General features: G+C 38.5%; 1 protein-coding gene and 1 non-coding gene across 2 annotated transcripts; one reads left to right on the forward strand and one right to left on the reverse strand.

Annotated features, from left to right (window-relative positions):
* Positions 1 to 2,641: 2,641 nt before the first annotated feature.
* Positions 2,642 to 2,714, forward strand: Trnak-cuu (transfer RNA lysine (anticodon CUU)). The gene has a single exon. It is a non-coding gene; the product is annotated as a tRNA-Lys (tRNA).
* A 9,905-nt stretch (positions 2,715 to 12,619) lies between these two features.
* Positions 12,620 to 15,491, reverse strand: LOC126494235 (gliadoralin-A-like). The gene is made up of 3 exons (XM_050131493.1): positions 15,402 to 15,491; positions 14,294 to 14,695; positions 12,620 to 12,727 (listed from the first exon to the last, which is right to left on the reverse strand). Exons 1-2 carry the CDS (start codon positions 15,463 to 15,465, stop codon positions 14,334 to 14,336), a joined length of 426 nt encoding a protein of 141 aa, XP_049987450.1. The 5' UTR covers positions 15,466 to 15,491; the 3' UTR covers positions 12,620 to 12,727; positions 14,294 to 14,333.
* Between the last annotated feature and the right edge of the window lie 1,176 nt (positions 15,492 to 16,667).

Below are 16,667 nucleotides of genomic sequence, written 5' to 3' on the forward strand. Positions count from 1 at the left end.
GCCTCTTCTCAGCTAACACTTGCACATGAACTAGCCCATTTCTAGGAAAGTGTGTAGCACAGAGGTGCACTTACCGGGAAGATTCTAGCCTACATCCATCCTGGGCCGGAGCTTGATCGCGTCTGCCCTGGAGAGGGGAGCATGGCGTCTCTGTCTGAGGCGTCTGCCCCAGGGCGAGGAGCTATCGAGTCTGAGTTCACTTCCTCTTCCTCCCAGCATTCTGTTCTGTTTACTCCACCCACCTATGTTCTAACCAATAAAATGGGCCAAGGCAGTTTCTTTATTATAATTAACCAATGACCTTCCACCATCATTTTCCCTTTTTCTGTTTAAACAAAAAAAAGGAAGGCTTTAACTTTAACATAGCAAAATTACATATAACAAAGCAGTTATCAAGTAAAAATTACAATAATCTTTATCATAACTAAGGAAAACTATAACTATAACTAACTATTCTTCAACTCCATCAAAGATCCCAGAAAGATACAATATTACCTAAGCAAACAAGAAATAAGAAACTTTCAAAACTCTAGAAATGACAGAGACATCTCGCTGCCTGGACAGTCACCCTAAGTTCCTCTGTACCGTTGGGGCATCAATCTTCAGCCTTCAGTCCCATAGTATCCAGCAGAAATTTCCATGAAGCAGGAAATTTCAAAAGCAGTCAGGCACTATCTGATGTGCCCTGCAGAATGTCTTGCAGACTCTTTCATGCATCAGGAACCCCCAAAAGATCATCTAACCTTTAGGCAAGTTCAGCAGTCTCCTTTCTACAGGTTCTCTGTGTCCAGTTCATGTAATAGTCCAGGAGAGAGCAGTTTCTTCCCAAATGGCTATCAAACTCCATAAGGATCCTCTTCGATGCCCATCTTGCTCTTGAAGTAGATTGGTGCTGCCAGGAGCAGAGTGTCTCATTATCATGAAAAGCCCTAAGTTATTAAAACATTTTAAATGCCAAATTCTGTAGTCTTTGAAAGATATGAAGAATGCCTATCTAACTGAATTATATCTCTACATATCGAGAAAATCTAACTAACATGACTACAAGCTTGACAATTATTTATGATTATCCACTAACAACCTATATTTCTTAATTATACATTACATTTTTAAATGAACTACACAATCACAATACCTTAATCAAGATCAGAAATGCATATACATATAATAAAACTGACCTTAAATTTCTATCAATGAAGCAAAATCTATACAAATGCAAATTATTCATATCTATATCATATCCCCCTTTAAATGTAAAAGAACATTTATAAACCATATTTAGGAACATGGGCGTAGTTTTTTTCTCTCCAAACTGCTTCCTGCTGAATGGGGGCATCATTAATTAGGTCTTTCATGGTATAACCTGTGTGTTAGTTTCATCTCAGTTGGCAGTTGAGCGAAGCAATTTTCTGAAGGTGTTCACAGCAACCCTTCAGGAGAGGGTGGTCCATCATACCATATTGGAATAGAAGCAATCCACAGACTCTCACCCTCTGTGAAAACAAAATAAGAAACTCCTTTCCAAAGCATCATGTCCTTAGATCCAAATTTCAAAGTCAAGGCATTTTCAAAATATCTATGTTGGATTGGTTCAGCAGCATTTATATACAAATATCTATTAGCAGCTGTTGCTCCTTCCTCAGCATTCAAACAATTCAAAGAGAGCATAATAGCATACAGTATCAAAATTCTCTGTTTATTTTCCATCTTTGTACAGCTTTATTTTAACTCTATTTTGTTTATTTTTACTTTTATTTTATATTCTCTGTATATCTTTGTCCTGGAATAACTCTGTAGACCAGGCTGTCCTCGAACTCTCAAAGATCTGCCTGTCTCTGCCTCCCAGGCACTGGAATTAAAGGCTTGTGCTACCACACCTTGAAGTCACAGAGGTCAATCTCCCTCTGCCTCACAAGTGATTGGATTAAAGATGTGTACTACCACACCCAACAACTCTCTTCCTTTTTTTTTTACTTTAAGAACTTCAACTTTTAGCCTGCATATATTTTTAACACACAGTAAACCATTTAGAAATTTTCTTTGTCTTTGAATCTCTCTTAACTGTATATCTCTCTTTTTCTGACCACACGAGCCTTTAAATTACTGAGCAATATGGGTGGGATTAAAGCCTTGGCTTTGGCAGCTAGATCCAGCCCATTCCTTAGCTTTCCTGCCTCATGGCTGAGGTACTGGCTGTAGCCATGTTTACTGCCACAACTCTATGGCATTTCAAGGTCCCTGCCAGCAAGTAAGTTGCAGCATTATGTCCACAGACAACATTCAAGTACTCTCTCTGTAGTCGGTCCTCCTGCCTCAAACAGTAAGAGTTTGCCCTGGCAGGACAGCCCAGAAAGCCGGCATTTTTAAACAGTGCAGCTTTTTTACTGCTACGGCTGAAAACCAAAAAGCATGCGTTCAGCTTTTCCTGGACACCATTTAAGTGTTTCTTGGCAGGACCTCTTAATGAGCTGCAAGGTTTTGCAGCTAAAGCTGGGTCAGGAAGCCTCTTAGATGAGAGTGCTTGCTTGCCTCTAGCAAGCAGAGTAGACCCGAGAAATTGTTGCTACCAAGAAAATATGCTTTACTCTTTCCCAAGCTTTTCTCAGGCTTTCAGTTTATTCAGTTGTCCACACATCTGGGGGCCCAGCTAGCTCAGACGGTAGAGCATGAGACTCTTAATCTCAGGGTCATGGGTTCGAGCCCCATGTTGGGCGCCATTCTATAGTAGGAGCTGCAGGCCTGCTTTTTGTCCCACCCGACTCCCACACAGCTAGCTTTACACCAGAAATAACAACACACAAATTGTATTCTTTTAAACACTGCTTGGCCCATTATATCTAGCCTCTTCTCGGCTAACACTCGCACATGAACTAGCCCATTTCTAAGACAGTGTGTAGCACCAAGGTGCGCTTACCGGGAAGATTCTAGCCTACATCCATCCTGGGCCGGAGCTTAATCGCATCTGCCCGGGAGAGGAGAACATGGCATCTCTGTCTGAGGCATCTGCCCCAGAGCGGAGAGCTATCGAGTCTGAGCTCACTTCCTCTTCCTCCCAGCATTCTGTTCTGTTTACTCCACCCACCTATGTTCTAACCAATAAAATGGGCCAAGTCAGTTTCTTTATTAAAATTAACCGATGACCTTCCTCCATTATATATGTGACATACATATGTCATTAAACTTCAATAAAGATTCCTGTAATTAAAAATAGAAAATACAGAATAATTTTCAAGAGTGTTTACAAATAGATATATCATTTCCAAAATAATCAATTTCATTTTCTTAGATTATTGATGTGTTTTTACACATTATTTTACTATAATATATTATACTTTTCCACTTTATGTTTATATAATATTGACCTCCAAAGTTTAAGCATGATGTTTTATTGATTTTATTAAGATATACATTTTCTCTGCTCTCCTCTCTTCCTCTCTCCTCTGCTTCTACCTTCTTCTATGGTCACCATGCTCACAATTTACTCAGGATATCTTGTCTTTTTCTAGTTCTCATGTTGATTAGATCCATGTATGTCTCTCTTAGGTTACTCATTGTTGTTTAGGTTCTCTGGGATTGTGAATTGTAGGCTAGATTTTTTTTTCAGTTTATGTCTAAAAGCTACTTATGAGTGAGTACATGTGATAACTGTCTTTCTGGGTCTGGGTTATCTCACTCAATATGATATTTTCTAACTCCATCCATTTGCCCACAAATTTCAAGATATTTTTTTATTGCTGTGTAGTACTCTATTGTGTAAATGTACCACATTTTCCTTATCTATTTTTTGGTAGAGGGGCATTTACATTGTTTCCAGTTTCTGGCAATGACAAACAATGCTTCTGTGAACATAGTTGAGCATGTGTCCTTGTGGTATGATTGAGATTTTTTTTTTCAGAATATACCTATAAATGGTATTGCTGTGTCTTGAGGAAGGTTATTCTGTAATCTTCTAAGAAATTTCCATACTGATATCCAAAGGGCTAAACCAGTTTGTACTCCCACCAGCAATGCAGGAGTGTTTTCTTTACCCCATATCCTCTCAAGAATAAGTTTTCATGAGTATGTTTTATCTAGGACATTCTTACAGGTGTAAGATGGAATCTCAGAGTTGTTTTGATTTGCATTTCTGATGGCTAAGCATGTTGGACATTTCTTTAAGTGTCTTTCAGTCATTTCAGATTCCTCTGCTGAGAGTTCTCTGTTTAGGGCTGTACCCCATTTTGCATTGGATCATTTGTTCTTTTGATGTCCAATTTCCTGAGTTCTTTGTATATTTCGAAGATCAGTCTTCTTTCTAATGTGTGGTTGGTGAAGATCTTCTACCATTCTGTAGGCTGCTATTTTATCTTATTGATCATATACTTTGCTTTACAAAAGCTTCTTGGTTTCAGGAGGTCCCATTTATTAATTGTTTCCCTTAGTGTCTGGTTACTGGGGTTATATTTAGGAAGTGACTTCTAGTGCCAACGCATTCAAGTGTACTACCCACTTTCTCTTCTATGAGGTTCAGTGTGGTTGGCTTTATGTTGAGGCCTTTGATGCATTTGGTCTTGCGTTTTGCACATAGAGATAGATTTGGATCTATTTTATTTTTTCTACATGTTGATATCCAGTTATTCCAGCACCATCTATTGAATATTCTTTCTTTTTTGTTTTATATTTTTTGCTTATTTGTTAAAAATCAGGTGTTTGTTTTGTGTGAATTAATATCTGGGTCTTTGATTTAGTTCCATTGATTCTCCTGTCTGTTTTTATGCCAATAGCAGGATGTTTTCAGTACTGTAACTCTATAGTAGAGTTTGAAGTCAGAGATTTTGATGCCTCCAGAAGTTCTGTCATTGTCCACAATTGTTTTGGCAATCCTGGGTTTTTTGCTTTTCCATATGAACTTGAGTACTGTTCTTTTGAGTTCTGTAAAGAATGCTTTTTTGTTGTTTTTTGAATCAGGGTTTCTCTGTAGCTTAGGACCATGTCCTGAAACTAGCTCTTGATGACCAGACTGGCCTCAAACTCAGAGATCTGCCTGCCTCTGCCTCCTGAGTGCTTGGATAAAGGCATGTGCCACCACTGCCTGACAATGTTAAAATTTTTAGTGGACATTGCATTGAATGTGTAGGTTGCTTTTGGTATGACTGACATTTTTACTATGTTAATTCTACCTACCAAACAGTAGGGGAGACCTTTCCATTTTCTTGCATTTTCAATTTTTTCTTCAAATATGTAATGTTCTTCTCATACAGGTCTTCGACTTGTTTAATTTGAGTTACTCCAACATATTTTATGCTATTTTTGCCTATTGTGAAGGGTGATGTTTCTCTGATTTCTTTCTGAGCCCATTTATCATCTGTCTAAAGGAGGGCTCCTGATTTTCTTTTTAGTTAACCTTGTATTCTGGAACATTTTTATGAGTTGTAGAAGCTTCTTGGTAAAATTTTGGGGGTCACTTATGTGAACCACGTATCATCAGCAAATAGTGAGAGTTTGACTTCTTTTCTGATTTGTATATCCTTGGTCTCCTTTTTTTTTTGTATTATTGCTTTACTTAGAACCTTAAAAACTCTATTGAATAGATATGGAGAGAACCTTGTCTTGTTCCTGATTTAAGTGGGATTGCTGTTAGTTTTTCTCTATTTAGTTTGATGTTGGCTGATAGTTTGCTGTATATTGCATTTATCTTTGTATCCCTGACCTTTCTAAGACCTTTATCATGAACGGATTTTGTATATTGTAGAAGGCTTTTACATTTAAACAGGGATATGTGATGTGGGAGTCTTCTGTTTTGTGTTGATTTCATTCGTTAATAAAGAAATTGCCTTGGCCCTTTGATAGGAAAGAAAATTAGGTAGGCAGAGTAGACAAAACAGAATGCTGGGAGAAAGAAGCCAAGTCAGGCAGTCGCCATGATTCTCCCACCCGACACAGCTGCAGATTAAGATCTTCCCTGGTAAACTACCTCGTGGGCTGCACAGATTATTAGAAATGGGTTACATCAATATGTAAGAGCTAGCCAATAAGAGGCTGAAACTAATGGTCCAGGCAGTGTTTAAAAGAATACAGTTTCCGTATAATTATTTTGGGGCATAAGTTAGCCAGGCAGCCGGGAGCTGGGGTGGCAGGAATGCAGCCCACAGCTTCTTACTACAGAGTGGCACCCAACGTGGTAATGAACTCCACATAAAACCTGAGAGAGAGCTTAATTTTAAACACACACAAAAAAGAGTTTAACACATCCTTTTGCTATTTGCTAGGATGTGCTGTAGAGAGATTTCCTGATTCAACAATAGCATCAGAAAAAGAGCTGTGTCATTTTAAAGCGCGCCTTCCTGGGGCTCTGCCACCAGTGCAAACTCTGGCTTTAAAACATTTCAATGGCTTTTATGGGCCTGGATGTTTGTGTTCCCACTTGGGATCGGAACAAGAGTGCTCTGAGACCATGCAGATGGCTCAGTGCTCTCCTCCTGCACCTGGGCTGATGGCAGAATCAGGGTAGGGCAGGCAGAAGATCATGGCAGATTCCTGCCGCCATACAGGGATGTGTTTTTAGACTGTGCAGTGCTCTGTGTGTCAGATTTGGCTGCAACTTGGATGAAAAGAGTTTCTGTGCCATATGGTCAGTCTCAGAGTTAAACTGCTGACTGCAGTTCCAATGTGGACTTGCTGTGTGCCTGGAACTGTGCACAGCTCAGGGGCACCAAATGGATCTGAGGCAGGAGGGGCTGCTCCATTCTGAACTGTGCTGACCTCAGGCAGGAAAGATCATAATTACCATAACAACAGCACAATTAAGATTTAGACTGGCAGTAAACAAGCAGTACAGTATTACCCCTATATGGTGCAACTTAAGTTTTTAAGAAGCACTTAAAATTTTAAGAAATGCTCCTGGATAGTAAAGAAATTACAGATTCACAACAGGACAGATTCAGACCACTAAATGGATCAAAATGTTGGATGAGTTTACATAGGCTTGAGAGAGAAAAAAATAGAGAGAGAATAAAGTTAATGCCCTTAAAAATGGGGGGGGGGGATAAAGTCTTTAAAGAGACAGAGAACAGATAGTTAAGAGATTAAAAGAAATAAAGAAAAATAAGCCACATAACAATGGAAAATTCACAGAGAGTCTGGATTATGTACATTGTGTTTTCTTTAAATTTTTTGACTGTAAAGGAGCTAAGTACAGAGAGACTTTTCATTATATGGGCTTCCAAGCTAAACCAGAATGGATATCATAAGGGTATGACTTCAGAATTTGGGTCTAAGGATATGATGCTTTGGAAAGGAGTTTCTTTATTCGTTTTCACAGAGGATGAGACTCTATGGATTATGTCTATCCCAATATGGTATGATAGACCATGCCCTCCCAAAAGGTTGCTGTGAGCACCCTCAAAAAATTACTTCACTCAACTGCTGACTGAGATGAACCTGGCACACAGGTTACACCATAAAAGACCTAAATAACAGCGCCCCCATTCAGCAGGAAGCAATTTGGAGAGAAATAATTGTGCCCATGTTCCCAAATATGGTTTCTAAACGTTCTTTTATATTTAAAGGGGGAGATACTATAGATATGAATAATTTGCATTGGTATGGATTTTAAGGTCAATTTTGTTATATGCATATGTATTTCTGATCTTGATTAAGGTGTGTGGTTGTGTAGTTCATTTAAAAATAATGTATAATTAGAAAATATAGGTTGCTAATGGATAATCATCAATAATAGTAAAGCTTGTAGTCATGTTAGTTAGATTCTGTAGGTATATAGAGATATATTTCAGTTAAGTAGGCATTATTCATATCTTTCAAAGACTGCAGAATATGGCACTTAATGTTTTAATAACTTAGGGCTTTTCATGACAATGAGACACTCTGCTCCTGGCATCACCAATCTACTTCAAGAGGAAGATGTCATTGAAGAGGCTCCTTATGGAGTTTGATAGTCGTTTGGGCAAGAAACTGCTCTTGCCTGGACTGTTGCATAAACTGGACACAGAGAACCCACAGAAAGAGGACTGCTGTACTTGCCTAAAGGTGAGATGGTCTTTTGGGGTTCCTGATTCATGAAAGAGTCTGCAAGACATTCTGCAGGACACAGCAGATAGCGACTGAACTGTCTTTGAAATTTCCTGTTTCATTGAAATGTCTGCTGGATACTATGGCCTGTATGCTGAAGATAGATGCCCCAACAGTCCAGAGGAACTTTGGGTGACCAGGCAGCGAGATTTCTCTGTCATTTCTAGAGTTTGAAGTTGCTTAGTTCTTGTTTACTTAGGTAATATTATATCCTTCTGGAGTCTTTGATGGAGTTGAAGAATGGATAGAGAGTTATAGTTTTCCTTAGTTATGATAAAGGATAAAATAAATATAAATATTGTGTTCTTGAGTTATATGTAATCTTACTATGTTAAAGTTAAAGCCTTTCTTTTTTGTTTAAACAGAAAAGGGGAAATGATATGGGAATCTTCTGTTTTGTGTTGATTTCATTGGTTAAAAAACTGCCTTAGCCCTTTGATAGGACAGAAAATTAGGTAGGCGGAGTAGATGGAACAGAATGCTGGGAGAAAGAAGCTGAGTCAGGCAGTCGCCATGATTCTCCCACCCGACACAGCCACAGGTTAAGATCTTCCCTGGTAAGCCACCTCGTGGGCTACACAGATTATTAGAAATGGGTTAGATCAATATGTAAGAGCTAGCCAATAAGAGGCTGGAACTAATGGGCCAGGCAGTGTTTAAAAGAATACAGTTTCTGTGTAATTCTTTCAGTTATAAAGCTAGCCAGGAGGCGGGACACAGCCTGCTGCTGCTCCTCACAAGAGATATGCTATAAAGATTTGTATTTTATGGATCTTGGTTTAGTGATACAAATTTATGGTAAATTTTGTTAAACTATGTATATGTATATTTCTGCTCTTGATTAAGGTATTGTTGGTCAGCTCATTTAAAAATGTAATGTGTAATTAAAAAGTACAGGTTAATCAATAATCGTCTATAATAGTCAAGCATGTAGTGATGTTTGTTAGATTTTCTCGTTGTACAGAGATGTATTTCAGATGAATAGGCATTCTTCAAACCTTTCAAAGACTAAAGAATATATCATTTAAAATATTTTAAGAACTTAGGACTTTTCATGACAATGAGACACATCTGCTCCTGGCAACACAAAGATACTGCAAGAAGATAGGCATTGAAGAGGTTTTTCATGGAGAATGATAGCTATTTGGGTAAGCAACTGCACTTGCCTGGAATGCTTTATAAACTGGACATGCAGGACTTGCAGAGAAATGACTGCTGAGCTTGTCTAAAGGTGAGAAGATCCTTTGGGGTTCCTGCTTCATTAAAGAGTCTGCCAGACATTCTGTAGGACACAGAAGAAAGAGACTGACAAACTGACAATATAAGCAGAACCGTCTGAAATTTCCTGCTTCATGGAAATGTCTGCTGGATACTCTGGACCTGTAGGCTGAAGATATATGCCCCAAAAGTATAGAAATCCTTTGGGTGACTGTCCAGACAGTGAAATGTCTCTATCAATTCTAGAGTTTTGGAGTTGTTTACAATGCACTTTCTGTTTACTTAGGTAATATAATATCCTCCTGGAGTTGTTGATTAAGTTGAGAATTTTATAGTTATAATTATAGTTTTTCTTAGTTATGATTAAAAATAGAGTAGATATAAATACTTGTAATTCTTGCTTCATACCTGTTTTGTTATATTTAATTTTACTATGTTAATGTTAAAAACCTTTTTTAAAAAGAAAAGGGAAGGTATTGTGAGATTTCCTTCTGTATGCTATGATTATCATTAATGAATAAAGAAATTGCTTTAGACCTATAGGAGTGCAGAAATTAGCTAAGCAGAGAAAACTAACCTAAATTATAGGAGGAAGAAGGGTAGAGTAAGAGGGAAACCATTGAGTCATAGCCAGAAACTCCAAGGGCCAGATTGTTGTAGTACATAATTCTACAAGAACTTCCAAGAAGAGTTAATTCCTATAGTCCTTAATGTGTTCCAAATAATAAAACAGAAGTGTCATAGCCAAACGCTTTTAATAAAGCTACAGTCACACAAAGACTCAACCAAGAAAGAAAATTATTGACCAATCTCACAAGGGGTTGGTCCACCCACTGAGACAGTGTTCCTGAGCAAATGGGAGCTCACCAAATCCTACTGGACTGGTATTGAAAGAGCATGGGAACAAACTGGACCCTCTGAGTGTGACTGACAATTGGGCAGACTGAGAAGCCAATGATAATGGCCCTGGGATTTGTCTCTACTGCGTGTACTGACTTTTTGAGATCCTATTCTATCTGGATGCATACCTTCCTAAGCCTGGATGGAGGGGGAGGGTCTTGGACTTCCCACAGTGCAGGATACTTTGCCCTCTTTTAGGACTGGAGGGGGAAGGGGAGTGGGAGGGAAGTGGGAGGAGAGGAGGAAGTGGAAATTTTGATTGGTATTATTTATAAAGTAATAATAAATAAATAAATAAAAGAAAAAAATAACCACACCAATTTGTAATGAAAGGGGGATGATTAACATTTCTAAGCCCAGTCAGAATTGTGAAGTCTCTCTAATTCCTTTAGTATTGAACAAATATTTATTAAGTGCAGAGTAAGTGCCAAACCCAGGTATCAACAAAAGGTAGAGTGGCTTGCCTGTAGAATTTACTTCCTGTCACAAGGAGCCAAACCAGCTGAAAACTGATCTAAGGTTGCCATGCAAGACTTCTCTGACTTTTCATCTGGAAACTACAGAAAGAAAAATACTGTAGAATGGTAGCCAAATAATGTACAGGAAGGGGGGATATGGGAGCAGGGAAGTATATATCCTAATTAAGGGAGCCATCTTAGGGTTGGCAAGAGACTTATTTCTAGAGGGGCTCCTAGGTGTCCAGGGAGATGTCTCCAGTTAGTTCCTTGGGCAGCTGAGGAGAGGGAACCTGAAATGGCCCTATACTATAGCCATACTGATGAATATCTTGCATATCACCATAGAACCTTCATCTGGCAATGGTTGGAGATAGAGACAAAGACCCACACTGGAGCACTGGACTGAGCTCCCAAGGTCCAAATGAGGAGCAGAAGGAGGGAGAACATGAGCAAGGAAGTCAGGACGCGAGGGGTGCACCCACCCACTGAGACAGTGGGGCTGATCTAGTGGGAGCTCACCAAGGCCAGCTGGACTGGGACTAAAAAGGCATGGGAAAAAAACGGACTTTCTGAACATGGTGGACAATGAGGGCTGATGAGAAGCCAAGGACAATGGCACTGGGTTTTGATCCTACTGCATGAACTGGCTTTGTGGGAGCCTAACCTGTTTCGATGCTCACCTTCCTAGACATGGATGGAGGGAGGAGGACCTTGGACTTCCCACAGGGCAGGGAACCCTGATTTCTCTTCAGACTGGAGAGGGAGGGGGAAACGAGTGGGGGGAAGGGAAGAGGAGTAGGGGGAGGGGGAGAGGAGTGGGGGAACGGGGAGGAAAATAGGAAGAGGGGAGGAGGCAGAAATTTTTTTCAATAAAAGAAAAATAAATTAAAAAAAAAACATGAGGTGTTCTTTTTAACTCAAAAAGGAAAAAAAAAAAACAACTAATACACAGGTGTCTCAGAAGCTGTGTGAAATTTCTAATTGGCTAATCTCTCTCATTATATTATTATCACTTACAATTACAACCAATGCTTTAGCATGCTGGGGGTTCAGCACTAGCAATAAAAATAGAAGCTGAGCCTGATTATGCAGTTCTTAATCCTAACACCACTAAGGAGGAAGGTGGATCTCTTTGAGTTTAAGGCCAGCCTGATCTGCACAGCAAATTCCAGGACAGCTAGGACTACATATAGAGACCATGTCTCAAGAAACAAAGGGGCAAAAAAAAAAATAATAATAATAATAAAAAAAAAACAAAACAAAACAAAAAACAAAGACAGTAGAACTTAGAATAATTTATGAGAGATTTATTTCATAAAATCTACTCTTTTATCTGTTTTATGAAATCTACCTGGTTATTAAAATTAGTTGTTATATGATGAAGACAATATTGCAAACATAAAGAAAACAGTCAGGACTCTAATGGAGTCTAAGAATCCCATGCATCAAACTCATTATAATCTCAAGAAAATGAAATCAATTATTTTGAAAAATCTCTTAAAAAATTTCTCTCCCTCTAAAATTTCCTCACTTTTTATTCTGTATTTTTTACTTTTCTTTAAAAAAAAAAAAAACAGCTGAAAATTCATTTAAAACATTTAAAATTTGTCTTCTGTCTTAAAAATCCAGTTGCATTTTTTTTTCATCAAGCAGCTAATAAAGGGTGAAGGGGAGCAGGAAGTATCTATGAGATAGTGTCCTATGTGTTCGATTTTTCTTTTTTTTTTTTTTTTTTTTGGTTTTTCGAGACAAGGTTTTTTTTTATTTTTATTTTTATTTTTACAATCTGTCCTGGAACTAGCTCTTGTAGAACAGGTTGGCCTCGAACTCAGAGATCCACCTGCCTCTGCCTCCTGGGTGCTGGAATTAAAGGCATCATCACCACTGCCTGTCTTGTCCTACGCGTTCTTAAGCTGAGCCCAAGGCCCTCTATTCTCCCACACCCAAAGAGAGAGGCAGCAGTCAGAAGTTGTATGCTCATCATTTTATTGGTAGAGTGAAGATAAAGATATAATTACATTGCTCCTATGTCATAATCTTCTAAGGATGTTGTCTTCTTAGCTCAGGATCTTTTCATTCACTTTCTGAAAGAAACAGACAAAAAAAGCTTATAAAGTCTTGGACTTCCCACAGGGCAGGGAACCCTGACTGCTCTTTGGACTGGAGAGGGAGGGGGAGGGGAGTGGGGGCAGGGGGAAGGAAATGGGAGGTGGGGAGGAGGTAGAAATTTTTAATAATAATAATAATAATAAAATAAAAGCCGGGCGATGGTGGCGCACGCCTTTAATCCCAGCACTCGGGAGGCAGAGGCAGGCGGATCTCTGTGAGTTCGAGACCAGCCTGGTCTACAGAGCTAGTTCCAGGACAGGCTCCAAAGCCACAGAGAAACCCTGTCTCGGAAAACCAAAAATAAATAAATAAATAAATAAATAAATAAATAAATAACCAAATAAATAAATAAATAAAATAAATATAAAAAAGAAAAAAAAGCTTCTAATCTTTTAAATGAAGTGGGTGACAATCTGTCTCCTTTTCTTTTGCTGCTGGTTCCTGTCTTTGTTTCTGATTGATTTGTGTTTGCTTTAGCTTTGCACCCTCACAGTATTTGCTCTCAGCTCTTCCATATGAGAAAGAGTAGGATTTTTCTTCAGATGAGTGTCTTTTGATTGTGACTGAGTGTATTCTGGGGTACATTTACAAAACTGGTCTGTGAAATATGTTCTTTCATAGTAAAACATCCAAAATGTCGGGTCACAAGTTGAGAGACAGTGTGGCAGTTTCACCATGAAATACCTTACATTCTCAAAAAAAACAAAACTAAATTTAAAAAAAAAATGTTGAAAATAAGAGCAAACAACACTGAAGACATGCATGGGTGTATGTGTATGTGCATGTGTGTGTATGAACTGATATGTGAATTTCTCAAGAATTACATTTTTTATACATCTATAACATACAGATCTCAATAAAAATATAACACTAATGAAAGGTGATTATAGTTATTTTTGTAAAAATCAAGTATTTGAATAAGTTTTCCAATTGAATTAATTGTAGTAGCTGTTGTAAAAAAGTAGGAAATTACAACATGCTTTAAGATTTATATGTATTCTTATATTTAATATATATCTATATATTGCCTTTGGAGTTCAGAAGACTAACACCCAAGGTTGTTCTCTGAACTCCACGTGCAAGTCATGGAAAATGCACACTTACTCTATATTCAAACATGCACACACCTGTAGACACGGAAACTTATATGATGTTTTTGAGCTGAGTCTCACATGAGAAAGTTCTAAGCACAGAATGATGACAGAAATATAAGATGGACTGCTGCTGATTCTCAGCATGGAGGCAGGTAAGCTTAGAGAGAACATTGCTCTTTCTACCAAACAATACAGAGTTAGATGGACGTCAAGGTCCAAAATAAAATTGTGTCACAAAGTTTCTTAAAGTAAAATTAAATTCTAGAGGTTTTAAAGAACAGATTCCCTCCTACCACAGGACATCTAAATATTAAAAATGAAGTGAGATCCAAGTCTCTCTGTATACATTCAAAACATGTTTAAAGTTTAAGAAATGATAAATTTAGTTTTTTGTAAATACATTGAAATTTAGGAGAGTCATGGAAACAAACAGAAAAGAACTCACACCTGACAATGATTACTGATGAAACTGGCCTTGGTAAGATGTCTAAGATCTTCTTCGTGGGGGGCGGTTTCCAGGGCGGACCCTATTATTTTGTTGCAGTTGTTGTCCCTGCTGCTGCTGCTGAGGCTCCTGAGGCTGTTGTGGCTGCTGTTGAGGCTCCTGAGGCTGTTGTGGCTGCTGCAGAGGCTCCTGAGGCTGTTGTGACTGTTGCAGAGGCTCCTGAAGCTGTTGTGACTGCTGCAGAGGAGGCTGCTGAGACTGTTGTGGTGGTCGCAGTGGCCTTCGAGCCCCTTTTTGCTGCTGCTGCTCTACTTGAAGGTCAGGGTTTTGACCACCACGTAATTCTTGGGAGAATCCTGAAGCGGGTTGCCTCTCTTGGGTGTTGCGGTTGGCGACCACAAATTCTATGTGGGTACAAGGTAATAATAGATGAGCTGAGAGGCTAGCGACATTTTATCTCAAAGAGTTTATCACACTATCTTTTTTCCTAAAGTGCCACTCAATTTATAACCTCCCGGCTCACCACAGTGTTGTCCAGAGGAATGCCTTTAAATCCGAATAGCAATGGTATAGGCCATCCTCTCTTGCCATGTGCTATGAGGCTTCGAGGGTTTGTAGAAGAACATTTCTATAGGATGTCTCCACAGCCAAGGGAATCACCAAGACTTTGGCTGTTAAAATTAATGGTTTAACCCTTTCCCAGAAATGGTCTTCATGTGTCGTTCTCTCCATTTTTCCTGTATCCACTATGTCTATAACACGTTATTTCCTACAAACTGTTTCTTTTGTCATGTCATAGCTTAGCCACAAAATTTTCCCAAACTTCAATATATTTTTATGAGCTCAGACAGATAGTTTTGTCTACAAGAGCAAATCTTACATTTTCATTCCACCACTTGAAATGTTCATTTCAATTGAATGTAAAATTAAATAAATTTTTAAAATGCTTGCAGGCTCTTGGGATGGACTAAGGACTCAAGTAGTCTTTACTTTGGTTTAAAAACTATAATCATGTTTTGTTTTATTCTTTAATCCTCTTGTCTCCCTTACAATTGTGTGGTCTCCTATACCCCAAACAGGATCCCCAGCGTTGTAACCAAATTTGCATACCTTCATTAGGTCTCTGAGCTGAGCTGTGGGCCAGCAGAGCCACTGTGAGCAGGATCACTAGCATCTTGGAAGAGGCTCTACGGTTGCTCCCACGTGTGTGCTGAGGAAGCAAGGTAACTGGCTCTATAAGAATTGGTGGAACAATGACACCTTTGAGCCCCAACTGGATGACCTTGTTCCTGATCAAACAGGATGCATTGTGTCCTTGCCTCTCCTCTTTGGCATTGTAGCTCAACAGGATGTGGTGGGGAGTAGAACTTTGGCAGAGTTTTGAGGGAACAATATCATACAATCAATCTAGGTACTCAAATATTTCCATCCCTATGTGAATTTCATTCTCTTTAGCAAATTGTAAATACAGTCAATCACTGCATAGAGGTGAGATGAAAGTATGTGTGAATGTGTTCATGTTTGTTGTCATTAATCCTTTTAACAAAAAATGAGAAGATTCATATTTGAGGGTTAGTATTATTACTCAAAGTTTAGCAGTCATACTTTATGTATTCCCATGTGTATAAAACTCAACTATGGTTTTTGTGGTATAGAAGACATGTCTTCTTGACTCTGTGGTCTGTTATGAAACAATATTTGCTGCCTCAGCCAACTATGGCCCAGAAGATTGCCTAGGAGTCTATGATTGTTCTTAGTAAAGAAAGATTTGCTATTGAAGGAATGTGTGGCCTAAAACACTCTGATTACATTAGTATTCTTTTAAGTTATTAAAACTATCACAGCTACAGAATACACTATTGGATTCTACAGAACAGGAATATAGATTCATTTTTTGATCATATATGCTATTTCATATCTCTCATTTTCTAATATGTTTCTGGAGGTTGAATTTGGGCCTTTTATCTTTGAGGAGATTGTTATTTTGCTTGTTTGTTAATCACTAAAACTAAACACTGTTTAGCCCTGGTTATCCTACTGAATAAGGTATCCAGTTGCTTCACCCAGAATCTTAGTTGCATTGTACCTTGTCTTGTATATGTCACTTATAATAAGAGATAATTTTTTCTTGGGCTGGCTTACAACAAAGGGAACTACCTTTATAATATTCTGATATTCATCCCTACTCTCTACTGGTTTGTTATAGTTTACACTTTTCCTCAGTTTAAAAACTTAGGTTCTTATTTTATTTTCTAAAAAATTGTACAAGGCATCCAATATTCAATCACTTCAAAAGGTGATTCATTTCCAGAAGAGAAAAATATTACATTCTGAGATACCATGATACTGGCAGTCTTATAAATCAGTCTTGTTCTG

The sequence above is a fragment of the Alexandromys fortis genome, unplaced genomic scaffold (genome assembly GCF_014885135.2).
Source record: "Alexandromys fortis isolate MF-2015 unplaced genomic scaffold, M_Fortis_MF-2015_v1.1 scaffold_353, whole genome shotgun sequence".
In the NCBI taxonomy this organism is placed as follows: Eukaryota; Metazoa; Chordata; class Mammalia; order Rodentia; family Cricetidae; genus Alexandromys; species Alexandromys fortis.